The 19574-nt window shown below is 37.2% G+C and overlaps 1 protein-coding gene and 1 non-coding gene across 14 annotated transcripts in view; both read right to left on the minus strand.

The window, feature by feature from the left end:
* Window positions 1–517: 517 nt before the first annotated feature.
* The window catches only part of LOC127660612 (LIM domain-binding protein 1-A), a 28951-nt gene continuing 9894 nt past the window's right edge, over window positions 518–19574 (minus strand). For 2 of the 13 annotated variants that reach the window (XM_052150939.1, XM_052150940.1), the window contains 10 exons: window positions 8261–8363; window positions 7993–8037; window positions 7512–7587; window positions 7230–7335; window positions 6859–7031; window positions 5758–5880; window positions 5483–5566; window positions 3769–3892; window positions 3517–3689; window positions 518–2928 (listed from right to left, as the gene is read on the minus strand). In XM_052150939.1, the coding sequence (XP_052006899.1) occupies window positions 2698–2928; window positions 3517–3689; window positions 3769–3892; window positions 5483–5566; window positions 5758–5880; window positions 6859–7031; window positions 7230–7335; window positions 7512–7587; window positions 7993–8037; window positions 8261–8363 (1238 nt within the window). In that variant the 3' untranslated portion in view covers window positions 518–2697. Of the gene's footprint in view, window positions 2929–3516; window positions 3690–3768; window positions 3893–5482; window positions 5567–5757; window positions 5881–6858; window positions 7032–7229; window positions 7336–7511; window positions 7588–7992; window positions 8038–8260; window positions 8364–10347; window positions 10638–19574 lie in introns of those variants that run through there. The other 11 variants (XM_052150948.1, XM_052150946.1, XM_052150944.1 and 8 more) reach the window with 11 other exon arrangements.
* Window positions 5972–6107, minus strand: LOC127661179 (small nucleolar RNA SNORA13). Its single transcript, XR_007972742.1, has one exon. It is a non-coding gene; the product is annotated as a small nucleolar RNA SNORA13 (small nucleolar RNA).

Below are 19574 nucleotides of genomic sequence, written 5' to 3' on the forward strand. Positions count from 1 at the left end.
ATATTTCATTGCTGGGATTGAGGGTGCTTAAAACAAAAATAGGTTGAGAAACCCTGATAAATGTGAACGAGAATGTAAAGATAAAGATGCAGTAAGTAATTCCTGCAATACACAGAATTTGGATTTAAAAATTCAAAGTGGAATCACAAGACCAATTATATTGTTGAGCTTCATATGGGTATATATTTCACCTATTTTTCACTTTTGTTCCTGTTTGAACTTAAAAATGAGAACATGTATTACTCAAGGAACATTTCCTTATAGGATTCTGTGAAAAGCAGGACATACTTCCTGGTTATTAAGTTTATCTACCATGTAAACAAACAGGTTGGGAAACAGCTCCCACCGTAAAGTACAAAATTATTCAGATCCCAATCTATTTGCATTGAAGCTAGTCTTTGAATATGCTGTGCCAATAACCTTTGAGTTTTGACTATTATGGCTTAAGTTTCTCAAATTCCTAATATTTTGACTGTTGTGCACGTTTTAGACATGTACCACTCATAATAGATGTGAAAACTTGTTTTATTGGTAACATACATCAATTGTCAATGGCAGACACTATAGGCAAAAATATATTTATAAAACAACCACTAACAAATGGGCTCTTCAAGAAAAGAGCACACCTGTGTTTGTGGCTGATTAAGTTAATGAACCCAAAAACAACACTGTATTTTATGAGTGACAGATATAAGAGTAATTCATTTAGGATTTGCATGAAGTTGCCAAAAAAAAAAAAAAAAAGAAAAAAAAAGAAATCAGGGTGAAAATGATACACTTTGCTAGTTGAGACGGAATATTTATAAGGTGAATTAAAACCTTACAATGGAGTGCCCTCTGGTGTTTTAAAACCAATACACTCTAACCTGATGGTAGCTTCTAGGAATTAGCAACCTGAATTGTTTTACATTCTCTAAAGTTTTATAAGAGTTCTTATGGATTCATTGAATTTTATATAACAACTTAGGTTAATAACATAAAATGTGAAATTACATACAAAGGCAACATCAAATACACAGCAACATGTTTTGTCTTGATATATAATGCAAATGGCAAAGACTATAAAAAAATAAATACATTGTACATTGATTTAAAACTATAATCTACCTTAGGTGAAAGGTAGTTGTACTTTTAATGCATCTAGAAACATGTTTTGAGAGTTTCAGCTTTACTTTTGACATATGACAGATTCTTTAGCCAGGGGTGAAGGGAATAGGGTTTCTAAAGAATAGGATTACACTTATACAGAACTTGGCTACAATCTTAAATATACAACCACAAATACATAAACAAAATGATGAAAAAACAAAATCTTTATATAAATGTGTTAAAGGATCTTGCTCCTTGGTCTGTAGCATTAGGGGAGAAAAATTCCTGGGATCCGAAATTTATTATCTCAATTTCTCAGAAAATTACACTTTTAAAGCAAACTAATCAGAGTGAATGGCTGGGTTTACACAAAAGGCATTGGGTTTGTTCTGTTCTTTTCAAAAGGCTAAAACTCTCCAAGAAACAAAATGTTGACAGCTACAGTCTGGCCACCAGCATTTTGTCTCAGAACAAAATGTGCCACCAGCAGTTGTAATAACGGTGTAGGATTTAGATCAGCAAACAATGAGACTGATACAGCTGCAATAGCTAATGTCTGATACATGCAGTTCCCAGACATTCATTCTATGATCATGTAATCTCATTTTTCAATGACAATTTAAACAGAAACAGATAGACAGTTCGGTGTAAAGCTTTGAGCAAAGTAGCATCTACTTACAATAATATTGATAACAATACAAAATGTGTTATTTTACATTGAGATTGACAGCATTTTCCAGTTAAAGATTATCAATTTTTGTGTTTTAGTAAGAACAAAATTCATCATAATTTTATAAGAAAAATAGATCCAAAATACAGTGACAAGAGTGCAAAGGATATTTAGAATTTTTGTTTGCTTGCTTATTTTCTCCTTAGAAATTGCTATAAAAATAAAAAACAAAAACAAAACAAAATGCAGAAAATGACAAATAAAACACTTCTTTTGAGTCTGGCTTTATGGTCACGCAAGTTCTCTGTGACCATTTTTGGCATGACCAAACTCAAGACCCTTTACACTTTATTTAGTTTTACTTAAAGGACTTTACGTAGTGGTTCTCAACTCCGGTCCTCAAGCTCCGGAACTGTACAGGTTTTTGTTCCAACCAGGTCCTACAAAACAAATAATTTAGTTTTTAATTTAGTTGGGTTTGAATCTGAGGTGCACACAATGGTCATATCACCAAACCGTCAGATAAAAGTGATCCTTTCCTGTCAAGTGAGCACAACAGAAACGGCCATGCGTGTCAAAAGCACAGCGCGCAGAGAGAGAGACCCGAGGTTGGAACAATAACCCGACACGGCTCCCTTCACTAAGCCTGACTGAGTCAAGGCTCTATGAGATCAAATGGGCCAGACTAAACTAATGGTATAAAAACTCTGAAAGAAACAAAAGAATCAACAAAACATCATGTCTGTTGTTGACAGTGCAGGATGATGAGGTGTTTAACTCTTGCACCATAATTTCAGAGTCTGGCCAATTAAGGACTCATCAAGGCAGAAGACTATGACAAGAATGTCGGCTTTAAGAACTGTCATGCGAGGGCCGATTTAAACAAAGGTGTGAATGTCCTCTGACAGCTATGAGCCTTTCGCTAGCCCCTAATACATCTACTGGGATGACTGTGAGTTGGGGTTGTCATTTTTGCTCTCCTGGCTGGAGGGAGCTTTGCTGTTCCAGGGGCTGTTGGTGCCCAGGGCAGGGGAACTGTTGAAACTGTCCTCGTCGTCCATGCCATTGGCTGCATCAAACTGTGTGTTCTCCAGCCGTGTGATCAGCCTCTCATCCTCATCCCCGAACTCCCCTCCCATCAGAGTGGGCTCTCCCACCACCATCACATCCTGCAGGGGACAGGAAGGGGCGCAAACATTATCCCCGCAAGTCGGGGGTGCTCCGTTGGGGACGCAGTGGCTTTCTACACCACATCGCAACTGCAGAAGGTACTGAGGAACTAGACCTTAACTATACTGCCCGATACAAGACACTTGAGCCCAAATAGTCAAGCCCAGCACAGTTAACAAGCCACAGGATCTTAAACCTTCAAGAAGTACTGTATAAGAAAAAGCTAAGTTCAGTCATTGGGGAACCAAACTAAACATCTCTGCCACAGTGAAAAGATCAGCGGTGGGCATCCCGGATCCTTGAGCGTTGCACGGGTTCATTCCACCTCGGGTCTCTAGTATTGGCTGCGTCTTTGGAGCTCAGAACACCCTACCCCAACAGGCTTTAAAAGACATCACAAAAACCCACAGACATGCGGCCCTTAAGGACCAGGGACTGCCCAGCATTGGATCATGTCCACTTGTCTCTATGTTGGGTCTTCCTATTATTACTCATAATCTTTAGATCAATAAAAGCCTTTCTCACATTCAACCCCCACCCTCCTCCCGCACTCCACCTGAAAATGGACATCAAAATGAGATGCTTACAGGTACCTGGCTGGAGAGCGCAAAACTGCTGGCTGGACTTTTCTTTTTACTGTTGCTGTTGTTGTTGCCCCCACCCGAACTCATGGTGCTTCCACCAGACATTTTTCGTTTCCTTCGTTTGTTGGGAGCTTGTCTCGCAGGCTCAGCTGGAGAAGGAGCAGAAGACATCATATCTGAAACTCACAAGGTGAACACATAGGACTTTTTTGTGGATGTTTCATAAAAGTCAGATCAAATTGGCCTGGTTCTCACCTGGTGGGGCCACCATCCTCTGCCATTTCTGAAAAAGACAGGTTTTGAGGCAGTCCCGTGGGCTGAGACTGTACGTCTTGTGTCTGGACATCAGCTCCTGCATGGGCTCCAGGATTACACAAAGCTGTAGAAAAGGCAAAAACTACAGGTTACTGTACTTAAGTAGAGTAATTTAAACCTCCAAAAATTCTGAAAAGGTAAGAGCAGATATAAGCACAGCCATAGCAGCTAGTAGGGCTGGGCGGTACAATGGTATACCATAAAACTTTGCTACACCATATATATCACAGTAAACATATCTGTGGGGCTATTAGTGGTCAGGACCACTTTACAATATTTAAGGTCTGCCCACACCAAAACTGTGACGATTATATGAAACAAGCTTCCGACAGAAGATCTCAAACAGTCCGTAAAAAATTTAATGAAATACTATTTCACCCCTGTATACTAGGTGGCGCTGTTGTTGTTCTAGAAACATTTATACCTGCCCTACCCAGTTGTCAATGCTAGAGATTAAAATATTGAATGCTGTTAAAGCATTTACTTACCTAATTTGGCATAACTGTTTCATTATATTCTTTACATGGTGTTGATGAGTATATGTAGAATCTGGGTATTTTATTCAAGTGAGTCAAGAGCGCTATTGCATATTTTTTTGCACATACATTAAGAATAACATGTATAGTACAAATTATGATGCATATAATTAAAAATAATCTAAACATTGTCTCACTGTCTTTAGATTATTTAAATGATTGTAATACTTTGTTATATTATCCTTGCAATATAAACAGCAGTGTGGTACTGCAATTCTGCAATGCCAAACCTCGCTGCTATTTTTAATGCCATGAGAATATGACAGGAACAGTGATATACTGAATAATGTACATTTAGACAAAATAATTTTGCATTGCAGGTGTTTGCATGTTGATTAGATCGCCAGAACGATGGATTGAGCAGCTGCAGCGACTCTGACCAAAGAGTTACAAGCTTTTTGTAATTTTTTCAGTCAGTTTGCATCGCAGTTCGAAGAAAAAATAAAAATAAAAAATAAAACCACCTCCTTAAAAAACACTTTCGGAGATTGTCGGCAGACAATTTTTTGGACCCCATTTGAATAACGGCATGGGATTCCATTGTTTCCGTTCAAATGTTTGTTCAAACCGAACAATCTAACAAAAACAATTATTTGGTGTGAACACCAGAGCGACAAAAACCTAATGCAAATATACAGAGTTGGATGTGTCCCAAACCAGTCAAAACGAGGAAGAACTTGTTAAGGGGTGTAATGGGAAGGAGAGTTTAGAAATATAATTTCTATCCATCTTTCAGATCCCATCTATAATTCCAAAACTCTTCGAATATTAGTTTTACAATTTGAATTCTTTTGTTTAACTGACATGTTGCATAATGTAAAACTGCTTTTTCACTGATGCCAGACTTATTTGTTATGAATAATTATCTTTTGATTTGCATTTGGTTTTGCATTTAAGTTTCAAACTAGCAGAGAAAATTATTAATTACAAGTAGCCTATTTAATTCTCAATAAAATATAAACCACCCCCCCAGCAAAAATCTTGCAATAAATACTGTTACCGTAATATGAAATGACTCATAATTTTATAAAAGATTTTGGTCATACCACCAACCCCTATCAGTTGAATATGTTTTCAAATGTGTTTCTTTCTGTATATTAATGTTAAAATGAACTTACTCTGAGGTAGTTCAGTGTCGAGTTAGATAAGCCACACCTTGTGATGTTTTTTGATAGCTGGTCAAGCATTTGAGGGTCTTGGGACTGTTGGGGGAGGAGTTGAATAAATCAACATAAATCATGGCATACATATGGTTTACATTTTATACATTACTAGAGATGAGCACAAATATCATTATGAAAAACATCTACTGAAGCTTGGTGCATAACACAAAATTGTGCTGATCACTTTGTTCACCCACTAAAAATAGTAAGGATAAACATCCAAAACTCACATGCATTGCCAGTATGCTCCTCGGCACGACCTCTCTGTGCTGTCTGATACTGAAGTGCCACGTCTTTATACGCATCATGTCATCAAACATAAACTCCAGGTACAGCCGGCCCTCCACACACACCTGAAGATACGAAAGGACTTCACAGTTCAAAAACTATAAGTGCAGTTCCTCCAAATGGCAGTGGCAGAGGTGGCTTCTAATGGCTTGGTGGTGATGTTCTTATTATAGAGCTTATTTAATGGAAATACTTTGATTTCCATTTAAGATCACAACAAGAGTTGATGTATGCCTTTTCTGACACCACATTCATTTTAAAAAGATAAATGAGCGGGCAACACATAAAGGCAAATTACATTATATACAAATTACACAAACGTTAATATTTGTTACTGACAAGCAACTATCTATGATGTGCATTGTATACCTATGGTCATACCATTGAATATTGTATTATTTAAGTGCGGCATTGGCATCAGACTTCAAATACAAAGCATGAATACAGTTCACCCTAAAATGAAAATTTTACTCCAGTACTCCATTCCAAAAAATAAGGCTGAAACGCATAAATTCTTCAAATGCAAACTCTTCTGACATGTTTAGTAAGTTATGTTCTCTGTGTTGTGTGCAGCTGTGTTGTGTTCTGTTGGCGCTATCGCTGCGGGGGACATGTTTTTAGATAAATCAATCAAGTTTTCGCTTGAACGCACCAAAGTCGCGAGGGGGATATGTGAGCTCTTGCTTTTGAGCCCCATCATGAACGTGCACAGGAAATCAAGTTTCACTAAATACATTAGATTTTGGTTTGTTTCACACCAAACCTTATCGTTTGCTTTCATAAAATATATAAGTCTCATGGAGTAATTAATTATACTTCTGAATTATACTTTTGAAGTGGTAGTCACCATAAACTGCCATTGTATGACCTCGCTGAGCACACATTTTTTCTAAAAGTTTCCCTTTGTCAACACAGGGGTGATTAAACATGACTGAATCTTCATTTTTGGGTGAACTATCCCTTTAAGTAAGCCTCTAGGCTTGGTACTATGGAAATATAGTTCTCAAAACTAGGAAGCCATAAAAGAAGAGGGAAGGTGATACCTGTGTGAACATAGGTTTGCCATTCTGTGTAACCATGGTGCACTGGTCGCAATCCAGGGACACAAAGTTATTATGGAAAGACTCCTTAGGATGTTTAAGCACATAGAAGAGTTCAGTGGCCCCACCCTCAAAAATACTTCTGAAGTATCGGGGGATCAATGTCCTACCAATGGCTGAAAAATAATTTAGGATTCGGTTAAAGGGAAAAACCTAACTACGAACATGTTTGCATTTTGTTTAGGTCTCTATTGGATAATTCAAGTCAAATTCAAATAAATTAGATGTGAGCATTTCATAAAACTCTTGTGTCAACAGCTAATTAAACTCTCAATTTACATTTATTGGATTGACTTTATAGGAGAAGATATTACTATATCGTTTGGGTCCATCTTCCAGACAGAATGTGATAGTCAGCATGGCATCATCTTCGAAAAACTCTGTAGTGAATGCATCCCACCACAGATTGTCACAGTCCTGCTGAAAAAAGCACACAAACAGAAATGAACTTTAATCTTTATAAAAGCTTTTTAAATGAATACATTAAATGGATGGCATGATTTGCATGCTTGTAAATTCACAACTGTTTTTATCTATCAAATTAAAATGGGTGTACTATCAAAGTCAGAATCTTGGTGAAAGTGGTTTATTACTACCTCTGTCCAATTCTGAAGCCTTTTGTTTAGCTCAAATATTCTGTAGTCTGTTTGATTTCCATACGGTGTGTGCCTCCTGTAACAAAACAATATATCACATGATGTTATACAGATCAGGCCAAATTGTTTTCAATGTATCAATCAATTTAATTATACTTTTCACAAGAAAATGGCCAGATATTATAAGTGAAATTAGTATTTAGAGAAGCCGTACAAAGTCTGAAGGCTTGCAATGGTTTATGACTTGCAAAAATATATATTTTGTTATTATTATTTATTGCAAGAGACTAAATGCAAAGGTTCATAGATTTAGCACATCCACTATGCATTTAGACCCTGTCTCTCGCAAACACAGCCTACTGCCATAGACAAATATGTAATTGAGCCTTATAAGTTCTGGAAAAGAAAACCATTTAAACTGCAAATTGTATACATATTAATCACCAAATAAGGGCAAAATTATTCAGTAGAATGTACTAACCCGATTCCAGGTTCCATGTAAGAGGGGGGATAAATTGGTGTCGGTCTGCAATATAAGGAGATGTTATGAATATAACACATCATGGCAAGACAAATCTCATACAGGTGACATTCATTTGAAATGTCTGCTGTGAGAACATGAATAGGGTACTTATGCCCAAGGTACTTCAGAGCTCAATGCAATACAGATAGTGTAAGAGATTGTAGACAGCTAGATATCACGTAATTACCCAAGTGAACCAATAATCACAACATGAGTTAAGTCTCACCCCACATCTCTATCCAGCATTGCGCCTGGGTGAAATGGAGGGAAGGCACTGCCGTTGGGAGGTTCCTTTGGGGAGTACAGCTTGAATGACTTAGACGAACAGCCTACAATATGAAAGACAGAAAGGCAGTAAGAAAGAGAGTACACTCAAGAGTCCATTTAACATACAGACTATATACTTATATACTGTAATTCTATCCCATTCATAGAACATACAGACAGGCCGACAAACACATCCATTAGCATCATAACGCATTCAGGCCAACTGCGATTATATAAGACATCAGTCTGGATCTGCCAAGGCAGTAAAAGCACTGTCTGTTCTTTTCTTTTGTAGCCTTTCCATTACTGGGATGAAATGTACTTTCATCTGAAGAAAATAGTACCTGCAATTTATATTGAAAAAAATATAATATACATGCATTTTTCTTTTTTTTTGTAAGACATTGATGATAAAGCCCCTCCACCCCCCTAAGTAGAGTCACAATGTAATCACATGGCATTTCAATTATTTCTCTCTAGTATACATCTAATCCAACCCCCAGCATTCAGTTCACTATATACTGTCCAGCTGTTCATGTTCACTACAACAACAAAGCTAGGCCTAATCTATTGATTTAAAATAATAAAATCCAAAATTTTCCATAAAGCGCTCTTTATGTTTCTTGCAGATAATATACTTTAGACTATCAATTAGACTGTAAATACTAGGTCAGCATCACCTCATCAACAGCAGGAACCAGATTTTAAGGCCACACACACAGATCTACTCATCTTCTAGTGTGATGAACCACTCTATCAATGTTCTGTCTTTACTAAACAAATATGTGTAGCAAAAGCATTAGTGCTTGAAACCTTCCACTCCACAGACCAATGTAATGTTTTGAAAATGCTGAGATAACTACCTGTTCCTTCCTTTAAGCCTATTTCAAAATAGCAGAAACTGAAAGTAAAAGTAAAAACAAAAATTAATTTAGTGAATCACGCCTTAAATTTCAGCACCTCACACAAAGCTATCATATGTCTTCAGAAGATTTGGAATATAATGCATGAGTAGTATGGTCCACTTTTATGATCCCTTTACAGTGCTTTTCTGTCATTTTGAAATTATATGGAAAAGAGTGGCCAGGATATTCTTAACACCTGTGATTATGGTTAATACTGGTGGTTAGCTCACCACCAGTGACAGACTGAGTGCATATTGCGCATCCAACACAGACCACCAGGCTACACAGATGCTTACTTCCAAATAGTCACCTAGAATGAGAAGACACTCCATATATCCCACGACAGCAATGCCAAAACAGGGATTTTAAACTGTGTGGATTTTTCCATAGGCAAAGATCCTCAATATGACATAACTACCTATATTTACTATTAGACAAACGTGTAATGTCTTAACATTGTAACATCTGTGATTATTATGATGTATAATGTGTGCATGCTAATCATAAATATCATTCAAAGCAATTATGAGCCTATGATGTTAAAAAAGACTATGTACTGCATTTGAATACATATTAAAACAGATTAAAAGTAATGCATCCACCCATGCTCATAAAGCAGAATTAAAGCTTCAACCTTAAATATTGATCAGGAGAATCTAGGTAAATTAAAGCATTTAATCTTTCAATATCACGTTAGCACCCATACAACATAATTTCTATTAAACCTGGCAAACTTCCACCGGCTGTTCGTGGTGTGCACATTGTTGCTAAGCTAAATTCGATGTGTAGCCACACTTAAAATAGTAGAGGCAGTTCACAATCAAGCGCCTTGCGCCACTAACAGCCAAACAAATGGTGTTCTTAATTTGGAGTTTACATAGTTTATGTATCTTAACATACAAGCTCTGAACAAGCTTCAATATTTGATTGTCTGCTGTGGCGACAAACTTGATAGCCTAGCTAAACCAGGCCTAATTTATCTGACAGACGGATAAGGCCCAGCACAAGTTCGCGGATTATCCCAACAGAGTAAACAGCATCTCGAAAGCGACGCGATTTAATTTAATCTCTTCGATCTTTCGGTTTACATCAAAATATTGCAATAAAACAATGTTCCACTGAACGAGCACACGAACCGCACCTGCGGGAATCCAAGCAGGAATTTACCGCTCTCTCCTCGGTCCTCCCTGATAATAAATATCCCGATGGACTGTCTGTTGCTGTTCTTAAAGCGAGGTGAACTGCATCATCAGCTTTACCCCTTCAAAACCATCGCGCTGTGCAAAAGGCAGGTACAAATGCATTTGCAGTATTGGCAGTTGAAGATAGTGTCAAAATTGGACCCGACTCATGGGGGTAATGAAAAGTGCCCATGCGACCCTTTGTTCTTTCATATGAACAATGGCACAAACCCTTCTTTCTCTCTGTGCAACCCCCTCAAACACTCCCCCTGCTCTACGGGGAGAATAATCCCCCCCCCCCTGCATTCCCCTTCAACCAAACCTACACCCCTCCCCCAGACATAAACAACTGCCTTCATCTTCCTTCTGATATCCGTTAAAAGCCCTCTGGAAATGTTGTAAGGTTGAGAAAAGACGCACACTGTTTTAGACACCACAAAGCAAACTAAAATGTTAAAATAAACAACCGTACTTTGGTATAACACATGAGTTAAACGAGTGTATTTTTTTTAATTGTATTTTCAGCAACCACACACGTTTTGAAGACCCTGCTGATGGATGAATTGGAATTTCGTCTCTAAATATCACCAGAGCAAAGCTGGAATAATTGGATTTAAAGGAATATTCCGGGTTCAATACAAGTTAAGTTCAATCGACAGCATTTGTGGCACAATGTTGATTACCACATAAAATAATTTTGACTCCACCCTCGTTTTCTTAATAATAAAAATAAAAAAGTTATACTGCGAGTCACTTACAATGGAAGTGAATGGGGCCAATCAGTAACCATTAAAATACTCAATGTTTCAAAAGTATAGCCACAAAACAGAAACAATAGGCGTGTTAATGTGATTTTTAGTGTGATAAAATCACTTGCTAACCTATTGTGTAAAGTTCTCTAATTTTACAACTTTGTTAACATGACGATGTAACACTGTAAACACGAAAACCCTAAAACGACAGTAAAAACTACGATTTATACAACTTTACAGCTCAAATAACACATGAGTTTTAACAGAAGTAACAATGTAAGTGCTTTTATAAAATTATCAGCTTCACATATCTGTGTTTAAAATCTCCAAACATTGTCCCCATTCACTTCCACTGTAAGTGCCTCACTGTAACCTCGATATTTGCATATTTTCTTTATTTTTTAAATATATTTTTGTGATAACATTATGCCACAAATGCCGTCGATTGAGCTTAACTTGTATTGAACCTGGAATATTCCTTTAACCTTGATTTTTGCTTCTCTTTTTTAAGAAAAGGAGGGACAAGGCGAAATTATTATTATTATTATTATTATTAACTTATTTATTTGTGATAATCAACATTATACCACAAATGTAGTCATTTGAGGTTAACTTGTATGTGAAACATATGTATAAAATTATGACCATGATGAGATGAAGACAGTCATATCAGTAACATCATAAAAGCAGTTTTATTCTACATGGAGAGGGTCCCCTCATGGGGGCTGCCATGTTAGGACCACATGACCACCCAAATATTACTCGCTTAATCTCAGTAATCTGCTTGTCATTGGACACTTTCAATCATGGGTTATATTAATCTTGGCTAACTGGGAGAAGTGAATTTCTACAATGGCTTCAGTAACTGAAAACTATTATGTTTGAATGATGCTGCAGCATCCATGACCCTAGTTGTCAGAGTAAGTCCAAGATGAGATAAACCATATAAATTACTGAGTGCATCTTTAATAAAACATACTTCAACCAGTCTTCGGGTTGACTTGAAAATGACATGCAATTGGAGGTTTGGAACTAAACTCACCCTACCCTAAATCAATGTATCTTGGCACCATTCTATCACAATGTTGCAGAAACAAATTCTGCTGGCCCCAGTTCTGTGGCAATAAATAAAAATGCTGTTCTATCATGCTGAATAAAACTGATGATAACTCTTAAGATATCAATACTTGCATAAAATTTTGACAAAATAAGGTAAGCATGCGTTTCATAATGCTAATTTTGTATTATATATTTTTCATAACAATATCTTTTCCAGTCTAATTTGAAATGTTTTTCAAATGGTTGCTCTTGATTGCATTAATTTGGCTGGGAGTGCAATCAGCCACAGTGCCATGCACAGACCTTAGCAGGGGCAAGACAGACTGTGAAGAGAAATCTGCCATCAGTAGTTGTTGAGGGGGTTGGTTCGGCAATAGTTGTTGAGCAGGGAGGGTGGGGTTCAGCAATAATTGTTGTGCGGGGGTTGTGCTGTAGAAAAGACACCTCTGCTTAAATCTCTGCACTCTTAAAGGCACCTCTGCTTAAAAGGGCACCTTTACAATTGTGAAGGGCACCTTTAGATTTGTGAATGAAAGAGGTAGGGACTTGTGCCCCTGTAGCCCCCATTCTGTTCACGTCAGTGTCAGCACATAATGCAACTTCTGAGGGTCACATGCAGACACATGTGATGGTCAGGCCTCTTTAAATTGCCTTAATTCACTCTCTCCAAGTTTGAGCAGCATTTCCCCCTGGTATCAATGAATGTGCAAAAGTCACAGCACTACAGTTCAGTAATGAGCCAAATTTCACAATTAGAAATTAGTGTTGTGGGTCAGTGCTGATATGAATGATATAATCTATATAAATTAGTGTGTAAAATAAGACAGGTAGCTCAACATGGGAATATTTACAGGGAGTCTGAAGACTTATAGATCTAATAAGCAAATATTGAATCAAGACAAGCTGAACAAGAAAATGATAACAGCTAAACTTCTACTGGGGGCTGTAGTAGCTTTACAGAGCTTTAGTTAAAAAAGCTTTATGGAGCTTTATTAATGTCCTTCATCTGCAGCAGTGAATTTGTCTTTTAAGTCCTCTAGTTTGAAAGATAGATTCAGTGGGGAAAACTTCATCCTCCACTTGGCCATGGTTGACAAAATCTCTTCCCAATGAGGGCTCTTCCCAGGGACTCTTTGTTATGGCCCTGCCACATCTCTCCCAAACACAAGCACAGGAGGAGCCATGTGCCTCACACTCACCCAGCCTGCTCGCAGCTACATGGCTGGTAGAGTGCGATAATACTCTGGTGACAGACAACATATGTGAGGGCCATACTAACTACTGTGGAGGACTGACTGCAGTACATATCATATCTAATATCTGTCCCCACTCAGAGAAATGTCCAGGATTGACTTACTACACTTCTGAATTTCTAATGAAATCGGTTAAAGGGATAGTTCACCCAAAAATGAAAATTCTCTTATTACTCACGGTCATACCATCCCAGATGTGTATGACTTTCTTTCTTCAGCAGAAAACAAACAAAGATTTTAGAAGAATATTTAAGCTCTGTAGGTCCATGCAATGCAAGTAAATGGTGACCAGGCCTTTCAAGCTCCAAAAATGACATAAAGGAAATATAAAAGCACATTTTAGTAATATAAAAGTGTCCAGTGGTTAAATCCATGTATTCAAAAGTGATAGGTGTGAGTGAGAAACAGATCAAAATGTAAGTCCATTTTTTTTTTTTACTATAAATCTCCACTTTCACTTTCAGATGTGAAAGTGAAACTAAACAGGCACCACATGTCTCTTTCTGATGTAAAAGTGAAAGTGAAAAGGGAGGTTTAGAGAAAAAAAGGACTGGATTTTGATCTGTTTCTCACTTACACCTATCAAATCACTTCTGAATACATGGATTCAGAAGTGACCACTGGAGTCATATGGACAACTATTATGTTTCCTTTATGTGATTTCTGGAGCTAAAAAGGTCTGCTCACCATTCACTTGCATTGTATGGACATGCAGAGCTGAGATATCTTCTAAAAATCTTAATTTGTGTTCTGCTGAAGAAAGAAAGTCATACACATCTAGGAAGGCATGAGGGTGAATGATGAGAGAATCTTTGAGTGAACTATCTCTTTAAATCAAACCATAGCTACAAATTAAGAGTGCATATTAACATATTTACAAATTAGCTGCATTTCTTAAAATGTTAGTCCCAGTTAGAAACTTGTGGGTTTGATTGTAAAAACCAACATGTGGTTTTAAAGGAATGTTCCAAGTTCAGTACAGGTTAAGCTCAATCAACAGCATTTGTAGCATAATGTTGAGTATCACAGAAAATAAAGAAAAAAAAATATATATATATATATATTTGTTTTTTACTGTAATAAATCTCTGTACTACATGATTTTAGTGTGATTACAGTGTTTACCGTCGTTATGTTGTCATTGCACCAAAGTTGTAAAATTGGATATGACTTTACATAGATATGGTCACTATAAGTTATTTTATTACTAAAATCATGTTAACACGAATAATGTTTTTGTTTTGTGTTTATACTTTTAAAACAAAGTGTATTTTAATGTTTATGGACTGGACCCATTCATTACACTGTAATGAGTGCCTTACTAAAACCGTAATTTGCTTTTAAATTAGTTTTATAAATAAATGTGGGATGAGTCGAAATGACTTATTATGGTAAGCAACATTGTTACAGACGCTGTCAATTGAGCCTAATTTGTAATATCTTGTAAGCCGGAACATTCCTTTAAGGTTTATATTACCACATGCAGTTGTTTTGTTAATATCTTTTTTGAAAATCAATATGAAACAACAGGATGAAGCACAAAACATCTGTTGAATTATCTAAACTATTAAGACTTAATATTAAATAAAATAAAAAAAACAGAATTGCAGTAAATTTTCACATTTGTATGGGAATGTATAGTTCAATACAAAGATCTGAAGTATTTTGTCCTGTGAGTCAGTGAAAGCTAAAACTTAAAAAAGCAGAATTTTTGGGACAACTCTCAACTGTTCCAACCAACCAACATCTGGCATAGCTTTAGGCATGACTCACTTTGACATAATTTAAAGGTCTTCCTAAACTCTTGATTTAAAGCAGACAGCAACGTTCTGGGGTGGCCTGGCGGGGAGTATGCCTCTTTAGCCCTTGTTGAAGGCAGATTTCTACAGTTGATTCCTTTCTTTTCATCCCAAACCTCTCATTACCACCTAAAAGTCTTACACAAATGATTACTTAAGACATATACACAGCTAAGTGGACCCAGTGGTGAATCTAATTGGTATCTTTAAGCCATTAAATTATTGGCAAACATACTGTTTGTGGAGCTTTTGGTCTAAAAACTGTATGCTTAAATAGATTACAATAACAATTATGCCATCATTTATGCACATTTAAATTATTTTGTGTTCCACAGAGGAAAGAAACTAAAAAAAATTGGAACAACATGAGGGTGAGTAAATAATAACAACATTTTCATTTTTGGGTGAACTATCCCTTTAAACATTTGTTGTGTATTCTACATGCTTCTGTTCTGTGGTGACAGCAGTGGTTGAAGGACTGCTAATCCCTTATCACCTCTGTGAGCTAGAACATAACGCTCCAAGTGGACTGTGCCTGTAATACATGTACTGTGATAAAATAAACAACTGTAATAAAAGATAGTGGTTCTCATCCAGGGGGCTGAGACCCACTAGGGGGCCTCAGCACACTTCCCAGGGGGTCTCAAGTTGACTTCAAATTAATTGAAAATAAGAAATATTGAAATAATTAAACTTAGTTAAAATGCTAAAAAAGATGTATACCTACAAATTATAAACAGACTATTTCTGAAGCTTTTAGAAAAAAAAAAAAAACTAGTTTTGGGTGAGGGGCCTTCAAATATTGTCTTGGACAGTGGGGGCCTTGGAACTACCACTGCTGTAAGTCACTTTGGATATGAAAGTGTCAACTAAATGACAAATACCTAACTGTGGTGTTTGTTTACTTTGTTGTCCAACTCTCTTTGCCATCAAATATAAGTGGCATAAATCAGCTCAGACACTTTAGGTGTTCCCTACATAAAATACAGACTTCAGGTTGTACAAGGGTGAGCGACTGTGGTGTCTGTTGTAATCACACTCTGTGTGTTTCCCTTGGCAACAGCAGCTGCAGGGTTGAGTCATAGAAGTTTATTGTGGTCTCAAGGCAGGAGTAACCGAGTTGGAAATCAAAGGGAAGTAAACAGCTGATTCTCGTCTTCCTCATTGCCCCCAGCACCCTACAAGATACAGATGCCTTTGCTTATTCTCTTATATAGTTCTGAAACTTACTCAATCCAATAGGAAAGAAAAGTTGTTTCTCCTTGACGGCAATGAGATTAAATTGAGAGCAATTTTTGCTGACCTTTGTTGAAGTCTCCTGCTGCTGATTTTTCTCCTGAGAAAAAGACCCCGATAATCTCACATCTATGTCACCTCTAGAGTTTCAGAGAAGATCTCAACAATGTCTCAAAGTGTAAAATTTAAATATGAACTCAACAAATTCTTCTAAAATTGTATAATTTGAGCTATGCTATCCACCTTAATTGTATAGAGTTTTTACTGGATGCCTTCAATACTTTCATTTGTGTCTATTTCTATTTCTCTTAAGGAATTTTGATACAATGTTGATATCAAATTGAAACATAATTAAGAAATCCATAAAGTCCCCATATCTATGAAAAGAGTAAACTGTTTCAAAAGTATAGCCAAGAGACTTAAACTTTATACATTGATAGCAATTTTAGTGTGATAAAATCGTATACTGTAATATTGATATAACTTTACACAATTAAGGTTAGTAAGCGATTTTATCACACTAAGTCATGTTAACACGTATTATATTTACATCTTGTGTCTATACATTTGAAGCAATGTGTATTTTAACGTTTATGAATTGGTCCCATTCACTTCCATTGTAAGAGCCTCATTGTAACCAGGATTTTGTTTTTTTTAAAATGAGGGGGTTATTCAGAATAATGTTTATGTGGTAATCAACATGATTCCACAAATTCTGTTGTATCAAACATGAAAAATTTCTTTAAACATGATCACAATTACAAATGTTAATGATTAATCAAGAATTCTCATTAATAATTTGATCGCTTATCTATCATCGATTAATTTGTTTCAGGGCAAACACATTCAGTAATCATGCCTGAAAATGTTGATAAGTCTCTATATACAGCATTCTGCCGGTAGAGGGCGCTTGCGCACTGCATGTCACATCTTGTACGCATCATAGAAGAATAACCACAATCAATGTTTGAGCGTTTCTGTATAAATTAACATTATGTTTTCTGCATTAGGGCTGAAACAATTAATCAATGTTATCGACAACAAAAAATTGTCAACAAAATTATTTGTTGTAGAATAGTCGTTTGATCTCATTTAACGTAACATGAGATCACATTAATCTGTAATGATGACGCGCGAGAGCAGCACTGCAGTTCACGCCTGACTGAGGAGAGGAAGAATTACACAGCTCACAGTCCAGATGCACACTAAACTGTCCAATCAGCTTCAGGTGGTTTAGATCGCAAAGTATGGAATTATAATGCAAAAAATACAAAATAGGTAAATACTCTCGTTGTGGAAAAAGTGGAGCTGGAGCTCTTTAAAAGAAACACCCTGGCGTTACATCTTAAATGCAATTATATTTAATGCATTATAGCTTTAATAAAGTTCAAATAATTCGGAAGTAGATCATATCCGAAACTGGCATTTCTCTGTGCGGTCAGCACCACTACTATGAGTTGCGCGAATGTCCTGATCTAAGGGGGAGAGATTGAAACTGCACCCGGCTGATGTACACTCTGTTGTGGGGATGCTTGTTCCTCGAGCGCACATGCTTGCAGCAGCTAGATTATAACGTGATGACTCACGACTTATAGAATCAGTCAGTGTGCATTTCTTCTCATAAAGAAAATTGGCAATATGCAGCTTTATTATTTATTAATAAATGTTTGGTTTTTGTGTGAGATAAAGATGGATTGAAGTAAAAAAAGTTGAGAGAGGGTACTCTTGGCCCCATTATACACTGCAACAAATTACGTTTTTGATTTGTTTTTGTTTTAGCTTCTTTTCCAATATAAATATTTAAAACTCCTTTAAAACAACATACATTATCTTTAGCAGCTATGAATACTGCAGAACAATTTTTTTTATCTGAGAATGTTATAATATATAATGAAATATAATATATAAAAAAATACAAATATTTTCAAATATCTAAAAATCCTTTAAAAAATATGTATTCACCTGAGAAGCAGCATATAAGATATTTAGACTTGCTTTTAGAAAATAGATCTTGAATATCATTTTGGATTTCCACACGCAGCCACACCGGCTGTTCCCCCGTCAATGCCAGTGCCCAGTGCCCAAGGTCGTTCACTCTTCACTGTCTGTGCTCACGGCCATGGAAACTGTTACCCTGCCACTGCCTGTGCTCACAGCAACAAAGACTGTTCCCCTGTCGTGGCCAATCCCTGAAACTTCCATGGCTCCACCCTCTGAGCCGCTCCCTCCTGACCCTGCCCCTGCCCTGTGGCCACCTCCCAGACTTCCTGACCCTGTCCCTGTGGTCACCCCGCCAGCAGCCAAACCGCTGGTCCCCGCTCACTTCCTGGAGGCACTTCTCTGGCCACTGGCTCCGCCCTGGTCTCCTGCTCCATGCCCTGTCTCGCCAGGCCATGCCTCAAGGACTCCACCAACGTCATCAAGGCTTTGAATGCAGCCTTTGAATGCGACCTTCATTCACGTGAATTCGGAGGATGCATGAGGTGTATCCTTCGTGGGCACTGACAACCCACAATTCTTCGCTTCAATGGAAAAGTCTAAAAAGTATTATGCCAATTTGCCCAGGTAAGTATTAGACGGAAAGTACACTTGTAAAATCTATTTTCTCCACGTCTTGAACCCAAGTGCAGTTTATTTACTTCACATCACATCATCTCATCTTCGTCTTGCTCCTGTTTGCCTGCCTTCAAAGGTTACAGCAGAATAGTCATTCTAATAACCATTAGATTAATCAATTATCAAATTAATCGTTAGTTGCAGCTCTATTCTTCATACACTGTGATAGTGTTTTAATTTAGTACAACATGACAACAAGCACTTTTAATTTGCTTTTCTCCTTATTTCATCCCAACCTATAACATCAGTGATCGCCGGGAAAGCACATTCAGCTGACATCTCATCAGCACCAGAGAAATTGAATGTTATGTATGCTTATTTGTTGAATCTTGCTAAAACTATGTCTTTAGAAGCTATATGATAGGTGTGGGTAAGAAACAGGTCAGTTTTATGTCGTCTACCATACCCCCCCTCCCCACCACACACACACACACACACCATTCACCTGCACTGCGAGGACCTACAGAGCTGAA

This window comes from Xyrauchen texanus, chromosome 20, assembly GCF_025860055.1.
Source record: "Xyrauchen texanus isolate HMW12.3.18 chromosome 20, RBS_HiC_50CHRs, whole genome shotgun sequence".
Lineage (NCBI taxonomy): Eukaryota > Metazoa > Chordata > Actinopteri > Cypriniformes > Catostomidae > Xyrauchen > Xyrauchen texanus.